We start from the raw sequence: 11,033 nt of genomic DNA on the forward strand, positions 1-11,033 counted from the left end.
TCTCAACAAAGTTAATTTATTCCCACTTCCCCCGTACACTTACAGGACTACGTTTGCTCAACATTACATTTTCTGTAACATACATACTTTTCTCAAAGTAGTGTTTGGACAGCGATCAAGTATAATACCTCAAAACACTGAAGTCTGCTTCAATATTTTATTGAGTTCCTGAACAAGTAACTGAATTTTGGGATTTCCTCAGATTTCTCAGTTTATTTAATCATTGCAAAAAATACTTGAGTTAATGCAAAGAAGGAAGTACGGCACTGCAACAGACTCATTCCTAGCTCTTCACAGGGGGTACATGACTCATTTGGCAAGGTGCTACACTACCCTTTCCAAGGAGCTGTATCTAACAAAAACACATTTCCAAAGTGACTTGGAAAAAGAGATGCCCCTACACTGTCCAAAACAATTGGGCAGAAATATGCTGATATAACAGATATGCAGATATAACATACACATGCAGAATTCACCTCACTTTTTATCAGGTTAGAAAAAAAGAATAAAAACAATCTTGCTAACTGTTATTTTGATAATAATCCTTTAGAGGTTAGACAGTGTAAGACTGTCTATTGATTAGGGAACAAATTCATCAACGTGTATGCCCAAAACTAAAGAGAATGGTCTTGCAATATCACTTGAGCTGCATCTGTGAAGAAATAAAAACAATTGTCTGAGATACTGCACGTGGATATCATCTTTAGAAGAACTTTCATTTCCTCATTGCCAATAGTGACCTAACAAAAATGTGATGGGGAAAAAAAAAAAAGCATTAGCATGTGACACACAACAGAGCCTTAAATAGGTGTTGGTCTTATTAAAAGCCAGTGGGGGGAAAAAGTCAACTCAGAGACAACTAAAATGTTATTTTTTATCATAGGTAGGGGGAGGGTAAAAACCAAAATGATCTCTGATTATGGTAAAGCAAGCATGATGACCCCAAGCCTATACAGGTTGCATGCTCTCTTCATAAAATGAGTCAGTAAACCACTGCCAGGAAATGGTTTGTTGTGTGTAAGCAGAAGAGCACATCTTATGAGACAAAAATAAATAAGGTAAATAGGAAGACAACAGGCCAGCGAGACAGATGCAGTGTTCAGGGCTTACCTGCAATCAGTCCAATGGGGAAACTGAACTTGTCTCAAATCCCATTCCCAGTTACAGTTACCACAGGCAACCAAACAGAACCCATGCATTTAGGAGGTCAGAGCTCTAACTAAACTGTGGAAAATTCCCCTTCCCCTTCAAAACTGAAGTCAGTGCTTCTGCTGCTGATGACAGTTTAGAAACATGTAACCGGACTGAATAACCCTGAATATTTCTGCAAAACAGTTTCGGTATTGTTAGTACCAAAACACAGAACTCCTAGGCCAAAAGGACACCCTGATCTGAACATCCTGAGTGTCTGTATAGAACAGGAAGAACAATTTGCAGCTTAAGAGGATTCGGGACAGCCACTGTGCAAAGCGGAGCATCACCTAAAGCTGTCAAGAGGCAACCAGATGACAAGGATGCCCTTGCTTCAGAAGTAAGCGCCACCATTCACCGGGTCAGGAGAGAGCAAGAAAGCCATGATACAACTCACTGGTCTAACTCTAGATCTTGATTGCAAAGATCCTAGTTATCCTCTATGCTCCACAGACTAGTTTTGTATTTAATGACTGTTTATTATCAACATGATACCTAATAAAAATATAAAAGAAGTTTTTGGGTTAAGACCCAGGTCATGTTTGCCATTGAGTAGCAGCTAGAGAGTTTTCCCTCTTCTGGAGGGAAACCCAGGTATCCCACATCTTGTGATACTATCAACTTTCAGAATACAGCTTTTCAGGATATAGGAGTGGAATGTTACCGCTGACTCTTTTGGACATTTTTCCCCCAACTGAAGTTACTGCTGTTTGTGGTTTGTTTTTGTTTGTTGTGTTTGTTTGTTTGTTTGTTTTTAAGAAATAAATTCTACACAGAATGTGTTCAGCACAGCATGAAAAGCTATGGTATAGGGGTGAAGGACATACAATGTAAAGACACATGGATTTAGATGAAGTAACATACTAAAGGGCACAACCCTAACAAATTGGCAACTGTGAAATTTACACACAGAAATTGAATTGTAGGCAGCTAGTGAACTATACAAAACAAAATATTCAGGTGATAAGTTTGAAGCTGATACTCTGACTTTGTATCAGCCCAAATCCCCGTTGGTATCAATTATGGGCTTGGGCACAAGTTCTTAAATAAGTGCTTTTACTAGCCAGTCTTAAGGCCTGCTACACAAGGGTTACTTTGACTCTGCACGATTAGTGTTTGTGTGCTTAACATTTTAGGTACTTGAACATTTTTTATCAAAAAGACAAAAGTTTCTAATATCTAGTTATCACTGAAGGCACTTCGAAAAGCTTTGTAATACTCCCTGCACAGGAAATTTATTTTAAAGGTAATGTTACCTTAAAAAACATTTTACAAATGTTATCAGAAAGCTAACCTGAAATGATACTCCAAAACAATAAGCTTTTCCTGTTGTGAAAAAAGAAAATAAAACCACGGGGAAGATTTGTTTGTGGAGACATCAGCTCTTTCAGCAACAGCAGCTGATTCTCAGTTTACCAAGTTAATTATCAACCTCTCAAGTAACTTTGTTCCCTGGTAACTACTTCCCTGTAACTACCTTACAGGAGTTAACCACTTAAAAAGTGTTACAGAAAGCAATTCTAAGCTTTAGTTAGTTTTTTTTTTTGAGGGACAGAAAATGTGAAAAAGCAGAGGTTTAATTCAGCAAATTAATAGAAAGAAGCAATTTACATGCATAAAGGGGGTAAATATGAGCTGAATTGTGGAAAACTTTAAATCATGCAGCACTTTGGAAGAACGCTTGTATAGCTATTATTTTTTTTTTTTTTTTGCTGTTGTCTATTAATTATGCATCTAAAACCAAAACCCAGCTTGACCCTTACCACCAAACCACTACCAGATGCAACACAAAACCATTATACCTGACACCAGGCTGTGTATGGCTCCATAGCATGCCGTAAATGTGAAACCCCCTCTTCCAATTGGGTTTGTGGATTCTCCACATATTTAGTCTCACGAGCTGGAGAGGAGTAGAGTGACAGCTGTGAATATTAGCAAACAAGAGGTTAAAAACAGAGGTGTAATTGGGTAAGTAAGTCTTCAGGGTATGAACAGCCTAACCAGAGAACACCTAACATGGTGCTTACTGTATAAACAATGCATAATATAAATTCAGGTACAGCTGTGAGACAAGCATTATGAGCAAAGTTTAATTATACATTATGATGAAGATGACTTTAATTGCTACACAATTCATCCATAGCTGCTATATGATCCAAGTCACAGGTTATAAATTAATATTAAACCAGATTAATAAGAAGACAAAACATAATTGTGCAAAATGTTTCTGGTCTTAATCAGCACTTCTGGTTCCCAGCTAACATACTACATGTACTAGAACTCTGAAATCACAGTCGATCATCTTCTATATTTGTACAAGCCATCATTAAAGAGGCTAAGTTGTTTCTAACAAAGGTAACATCCACTATAAATTTGGCTGTGACAAGCAGGAAAATGGTACTGCATTCCAATGTTGCAGTCATTAACCGCATTAGCAACCGCCAGCACCAACAGCACCATATGGCTGAGCAAATAGGAACTGTAACACCCACCTGAAGAGCAATGGGCATCTTCATGTAGTAAATACAAAAACACAGTGTTCAGGGTTTAACATCACAATGTATTTATTACAATTACCTGAACCTATTTAAGATTATTGTATTTCACTTAAAAAAACAAACAAACAACTAAGTCCGCAATATTGAACAGCAAAGTTCAAATGAAAATGAAAACTATTCCTAGCAGTTTATATCCTGCACTGATGTTTAGAATGAAAAGATTCTATTTTATACCACATCTACTTTGGGAGTTTATTTTAAACTAATGTTTTTGGCAGTTTATTCTCAATTAATGTTAACACTCATTGCTGCTTCAAAGCACAGCTAGACCTCTTTTCAAGACAAGTTGGATAATAATGGTGTCTCTACAGTAATAAGAAATGCTGCCAACTGTAACAAGATACGTATTGTCATATTCTTTGACAAATTCTGTGTCAATCTGTGCAGCTGGATTTCCCACAATATTTTAAAAGACATGCATTTGAAGTCTCATTTCCCTAGGAAATCTGGTCACCTCTGGCAATCGTTCTCACAACCAGTTTAACTTTGATCCTGTTAGACATCCTAATGGACATGTCTGACACTAGAAGAGAAGTCTCAGAGATAATGCAATTCCCATACATTTTATAAAACTGGACAGCTGGCAGATCCCAATTAACATACGCTGAATGTTAAGAATGGCCACCAGAAATCCACTGCTGCACATTCTGCTCTGCTGAAGCTGATCAGGAAGCCAATTATTCAGCACACACACAACTTCAGCCTGCTGCCTCATCACTGACTCATGCCAGTGGCGGCACAGGGCACGGAGAGGCCCAAGCTAAGGTTACTTCACCGAGGTGAAGCCAGGAGGTTGCTCCGACTATTGATCCTCTCAAATGGCCTATGTGAACTGCTGATGCCAGCACATCCAAAAGACCTACATATGCACTAAAATTAGTTTCATTTAGTTTCACTGCTTGTCTAACACTTACGCGTAAGTACTCAAAATTATAAAATAACTATAAACTCTCATGTATATAAAGCCATATTTAGTTATGAATTACAAAAAAAAAAAAAAAAAAGTCTTTTAATGCTGGAGATTGTTAAAAGCTTATGCAACAATGCCGGTGAGTCACTACACTACAGTTAACAGGGTGCCTTAGAGCTCTGGTTGTGATATAACCAAAACATCCGTAACACTTCAGAGAAGAAAAATCAACACCATTGCTTATCGTACTTCTTGTTAGTTAGCTCTGAATGCTGAAAAGCAAGGCAGTTATTTAATTCTGTGCAGATGCAGCATAGCCTGTAAGCTACAACACAGGATTCAAAGCATTACCAGGGCAAGTAATTTTGCCTGAAAAAATTAGAATTACTGTATTTTTAGTAAAACAAAAACTATTGACTTTGCTGTTTTACTGGAAAATATGAATGGCATCTTATTACAAATACTATTCGTGAATTCTAATTTTAAATATATGGTGTTTCTTGGACAAAATGCAAAGAAGATAGTCCCATGGATTTAAAATCCACATGATCGCTGGTAAATCCACAAACATGGAAAGGTAACTTCCCAAACAAGTCTACACTATCAAGCAGTAGACATCAGATGCAGCCCTCAGGTTTAAAAAATAAAAATTAAAAAAAAAATAAGCACAGCCATATCAACATCTCTAATATAGAAAATTGAGAAGCAAGTTTAAAGGTAAGAAACTAAGAAGCTAAGCAGTAAAGAGAAGTACCTAACTGGTTTCATGCGTCAAAGTGTGTCATCTTTCAGAATTCTGCAGATGTTTCTGCACTAGGGCTCTAACCATACTTACCTCATCAATTTTCAGCAACTCTTTTTTGGCAGTTTCTTTCTCTGAAGAGGAAGCATAAACTTGGATAGAGAGCAAGCTCAGGCTTACAGGGGTGGCCCCCAGCCGAAGTACCTAGAAACATTATGGGAGGACAAGCAAATAACTGAGTCCAAACAAAATGGCATTAAACATACCCCACACAGACAATGTGTATGCCCCAGTATATGGTAATAAAAGATGAATTAAGATGCTTGGAAGTTGGGAGAAAGGAAGGTCAGTGGTACAAAATCTAATGCTGTCAGGCACTCGTATGATAACACCCACATTTTTCAGAAAAACCCTAATGCTGAAGGAGAAGTAGATATAAATGCTGACCTCATTGGTTTTCATCTCACAAAAACTTCTTGTTTTCTCTCATGTGAAATATAATTTGACAATTTTGCCAGTATAGACACTAACAATACAATATTCATATTTTAACAACTTTATGAATGTCCATAACTCTCCCATTTTTCTGCTTTTAGTACCAAAGAGTTCAGCATCTTATTTCTAGTTATTGTCTATATCTAGATTTCAGAAAAGAATAAATGAGACCTACAGTTGAAAGTATCGGAATGTAATCACCAATTTCTAAGAATTTTAGGAACATCTCCTACTTTTATGTGAGAAATGTGAATTACAGCACATCATCTCAGACACTTGACAGTTTTTGAGTACTTCAGGTTCCATCCAGACTCTCAGCCACAAGGTGGAAAGTGAATACAATTATTCCTGGATTCACGACCTACACTAAGTTATATTTCTTTGCAGAAGAGAATGCTTTAACAAAAAATGGAAGATAAAAGTCTTAGCTGTGTAGCAAATAAAGAATGCACAGAAAAACATTTTCCAGCAAATGCCTATCCTTATTAATAGCAATGCTTTACTCAAGAAACGCAGTTCAGACGGGAAACCTTTCAGTGCCTCACACTCTCGTTACTACTCAGATCAACCTGTGCCTTAGATGTGCAGCGTTACAGCAGCCCGTGTTTGGTTGGATCAGGTCATAACACGAGTGAACCTAATTGCCTGCGCCCACCAGACTGGAAAGGTCTGGTTCTGCCCACAGCATCCATTCCGAGCAGTCCTGCTGCCCACCTGGCCCTAGCTTTGGTGGCTGGACGTTTCCACCCCAAGGCAATTCACCTCGCCCTTTTGGCAAAAGATCTGCCCTGCAAAAGAAGAGAGCTTTGTGTGGGTTAGAGAGTTGAATCTGTCTGTGAACCTATTCATGCTGACAAGCACTAGAGGGCTGCGTGACCAGGAAATAGGGGATGAAGGAGGAGAAGGCAGCAAGACCTCTTCCTTGTCAGTAATTGTAAGGGTATGTTGCACTGACCTAGCTGCTTGTGAAACCGAAGCCGTGATCAAATCGATTCATATTTCACGACAACTGACTTAGCAGCTGGATGACTTCTGAAGCTGTTTCTGCCCACTGCAGAACTTCCAGGAAACAGCTTTAATGTTATTCAGGCTACATTTTCATTGCACGCAGATGAGTATTTCTTCCACTGCTTTGCAAATTGAATATATATCTATGTGTTAAGCATGTAATGTAACCAAGAGACTCCATCAAATTCAAAAATATAATATGTAATTGTTGAGCTTTCTGAAAACGTTCATCTACAGGCAGAGAAACAGCACACAAGAACTAGGTTGTAGGCTTGCTTTTCAGAAAAACATAAGGGATCTGATGGATCAGAAGGTATGGAAAAACTTCCTTAAAGGGGAAGTTTTACCTTATTTGTGTTTATGGACACATTATTACAGCACAATAATGAAACACCACAAAGACCACCGGGTCAGCTCAGTTTCACAGCCAACGAAAGACGTGAAAAGTCTGCAAAAGTGCTTGCTTCAAGACTTGTCACGTACTTTCATTAGCCAAGCTGCACGAACACCACTAACCATTAAGAACTGTAGAATATATTTCCTCATTCTTTCCTTTTCTCACTGCAAAACTGTTCTGCCACTGAAAAGGCAAGAATCTGAAATGCATTTTCATTCTGAAAAATATGCTTTTAGTAAAATATTACTTTCTGTGATTTCTCAAATGCTTATGAACAAAACATGTGGCTAAAAAAGACATCAGGATATTCTTCACTCCATCCACTTCCCTCAAAGCAGTTTCAGATTTATTTCAACTGCACCTAACAGCCATGTTCAGTGGAAACATTTTGTGTGAACCTCAATTTCAAGCACGTCTAATAAACTCCAAACAGCTTTGTCAGAACTGCTATTCCATCAGTGGCATATACCACACTCCAAAGAGTTTAGCAGCGGGGAAACCTTTTGGAATAAGCCTTGAAAAATATAACTTCAGAGAGCCACTCAAAAATACAAGCATATAAAATATAATTCCTGAATATGGCAGAAGCCTGTTACGTGAACACACATGAACAGTTTTTACATCATCTTCTTCAGGGTAATGCTACCACACGTGTTTCCTGTATTAAAAACAACAACACCCAGCAACATCTCCAAAATAAAACTTTAATTAAAGTATAATTCATTGTTGAAAACCTCTGTTTAGGACAAGCAAATCCAGTCTACTGTGTTAGACAGCAGGTGTGGGGTTTTCTGCTATTTAACACCATTTACATTGTTTGAAAGTTATCTAAATGTCACCAGAAGTAGCAAGTTCAAATGCTTTTAAGTAATTGTGGTTTTTATGTTAATATGCATGCAAACAGCGGAGCGTAAGAACGGAACCAACTTGGTTTCCCAAAGCGACTACTCAAATAGAAACTTCCACTGTTCATATTGATCAAAATATGGCAGTGCAGGTAGTTACCAAAGGTTTCAAGTTTATATGTTAAACAAGAAAATGAAATTAGCCAATAGAAGTGCAAGATTAACGCCTCCTTAAATGCATGGTTCTCGCTATACTGCAGTGGTCCTCTAGATCAGCTACGCTTACGGGACAGGCAGGACCAGCACCGCAGCGGTGTATATACAGACGGGCACAGCATAACCTTTAGGCCCTCGCCCCTTAATTCCACGGTAACCAGATATTGCCAAGCCGAGGGGCTCAGCAAAACATCTTGGTGTCACCGTGCCTTCTGCTCGCCTTGCAGCTGCTCAGCAGGCTAAAAACCCAAACCAACACGATTCTGCCTGGGCGGTGCTGCGGGTTCACGTTAACTGAAGAGCACCAGAGCGGGTTTCCTGACGGTTTTTGTTTCGTTTTGTTTTTCGAAGTGGAGAATCCACCTTCACGCGTAGGCACGGGATGGCTCCTGAGGGAATCACCCCCGAACCCTGCATGCTCCACCTGCCTCACCGCCTTTCTCCCCCCTCCCCCCCCGGGTCGCCAACGGCCGCCAACGGTCGCCAACGGTCGCCCGGGACCGTTCCCGGCCGCCCGCGGCCGCCTCACCTTGAGCATGGTGTCGCCGCGCTGTGACGTCACCAGGCCGCGCGCCGCTGAGCGGCGGGCCGGGGGAGCCCCGCCGTGACGTCACGCGCCGCGCGTGGCCCCGCCCGCAGCGCCGGGACCCGGCCCCCAAGATGGCGGCGGCCGGGCGGTGGGGGGGGCGGGGAGAGAACCCGCCTCTGCCTCCCCTCAGCGCACACAGATGTGCACAAAGCGACTTTCATTTACTGAATACCCTTAATTTTCAGTAGCGGTGAAAAACTCGCTTTAAGATTGTGAGGAATGTTTTAACAATTCGTGTCCATGAAGAGCAATTCTGTTTGAATCCTGTCTGCCTCTGGGCCCTGCACTGGCAATTTAATTCTTGAACCACAGATGCAGTGTGTCCCAGTCTCCCCCTCATTCTAGTCAATTTATCAAGTCTTCAGAAAATACTCCTTAAATTTATGAACCTGTTTGCTTTTGTTATTCCGAACTTCTAACAGTTACAGCCTTTTTTCCTTTCTTCTTCGAGATTAACTTAACACTGCTATAGATGTGTCTGTGAATGGCTGGGGAAGAATGTTTTAATTACTCGTGAAGCGTCAAATAAGAAAGCTGTTTGTGTTTGATGTCTGGGAGTTTCAGAACAACTGATAACAACTAGTGACTGTTATGGGATACTATGCGGATCTTTGGTATCTGGTTAGGGGGGCCGAGAGATTAAGAGGAAGGAAAAAGAAGCTGAAGGACAGCTGGGAGACAAGACTTGCAGAGAATGTTCTATAAACTTGGCATGGTGCCAAGTAAGTACAAAGGGGGAGAGGAAGACTACGAGCCTTCAGCATGAAAGACCCCTGGAGACCCCCAGAAGAGACCCCCAGAGGAGACTGCGCATGCTCCAGTAGGAGGGACTGGACCCCGGAAGCTAATTATAATAATATATTTTTTTTAGAAGTAGTAATGAATATGTGTTAGTCTAGGAGCATAAAAATCAGCTGCTTGATGTAACTGGTGTGCGTCCTGGTGGAGCGGAGACTCCCGGTGCACCCAGCGCTGTTTGCTTACCTCTATTCCTTTATATTCTTTCAATAAAACCTATTTTTTTATTTAATCCTAATTTGAATCCTGAGCCATTTATAACAAAGATCAATACAGAAAGATATTTTCAATCACCTCTCTGTCCTCTTTGTTCAGAGTACTTGTCATGCCTGGAAAATGCAGGCTCCAGAGCTGCGCCCTGCAGCGGCCGCCGCAGATGACGGCTTGCCCTGAAGAGGCGATTCAGACCCTCCAGCCTGACAGCAGCCTGTGCTGCGAGCTGTGGGTGCAGTGCAGGCTCCAGCAGAGGGTGTTAAGAGCACCGTTTTTCTGCTTTGAAACGTGCTCTATCATCTGGTCCTTTTTTTTTTTTTTTTTTTTTTTTCTGGGACTGGAAGAGAAGCTTGCACTCCTGATTTAGACACGCAGAAAAGACACCGAGAAAATAATGTTGATCCTCTCTCCATGAGTTTTGTCAAGTCCAAACATTACAGTAATTTAGAATAGGTAATACTGCTTTTAGAATACAAAAGCTAGTGTCCTATTAGTTCTGGGAAAAACGCGTCAAAAAGATCTTTTACCTAAAAGGTTAAAGCACGCAAACAACATGGTAGCAAATAGCTCATCAGGAAATTCAGGAAATTCATTGTGGAAAGGCAGATGAAGTACTCTAATAATCTTACGTTTTCTTTGTGATCATAGTTCTTATAGTTCCACCTTAAAGAAAATTCCTCCATTTGTTTATCGTAGTCTCTTTGTGGACTTGATGAAACCAGGAATTTTTTATTTTCCAGACTAATGGAGAAGTTTAACCATCATATTATTATACTGGGCAATGCTTCTCAATGAGCTGTTTACAAAAATAGTAGATGATCCTTCTTATTTGTTAGATTGGCAGATCGAACTACTGTCAGAAGCAATCTGAAGTAAAGTAAGAAGACTGTAGTTTGTGCCTGCCATTTCTTTTTACAGCTGTATTGCATTTCATTTTTCTGCTATATTTTACAGGCAGCAGCTGATGCTTGCAAGTTAAATGAGATATCCAATATATTTCAAACAAATGGTGCAAGATGAGCTTTGGTACCAAAACATACAATAACAGATGAAACACATTACTACAGTGAA

At 40.0% G+C, this 11,033-nt stretch overlaps 1 protein-coding gene across 1 annotated transcript in view; it reads right to left on the reverse strand.

Annotated features, from left to right (window-relative positions):
- Positions 1–8,997, reverse strand: part of APOO (apolipoprotein O) — a 30,924-nt gene extending 21,927 nt beyond the window's left edge. The window contains exons 1-3 of the mRNA XM_084492624.1: positions 8,892–8,997; positions 5,495–5,605; positions 2,994–3,113 (exon numbers count right to left, since the gene is read on the reverse strand). Coding sequence (XP_084348750.1) covers positions 2,994–3,113; positions 5,495–5,605; positions 8,892–8,900 — 240 coding nt within the window. The 5' untranslated portion in view covers positions 8,901–8,997. The remainder of the gene's footprint in view (positions 1–2,993; positions 3,114–5,494; positions 5,606–8,891) is intronic.
- Between the last annotated feature and the right edge of the window lie 2,036 nt (positions 8,998–11,033).

The sequence above is a fragment of the Aythya ferina genome (genome assembly GCF_964211825.1).
Source record: "Aythya ferina genome assembly, chromosome: 1".
NCBI classification, from domain to species: domain Eukaryota; kingdom Metazoa; phylum Chordata; class Aves; order Anseriformes; family Anatidae; genus Aythya; species Aythya ferina.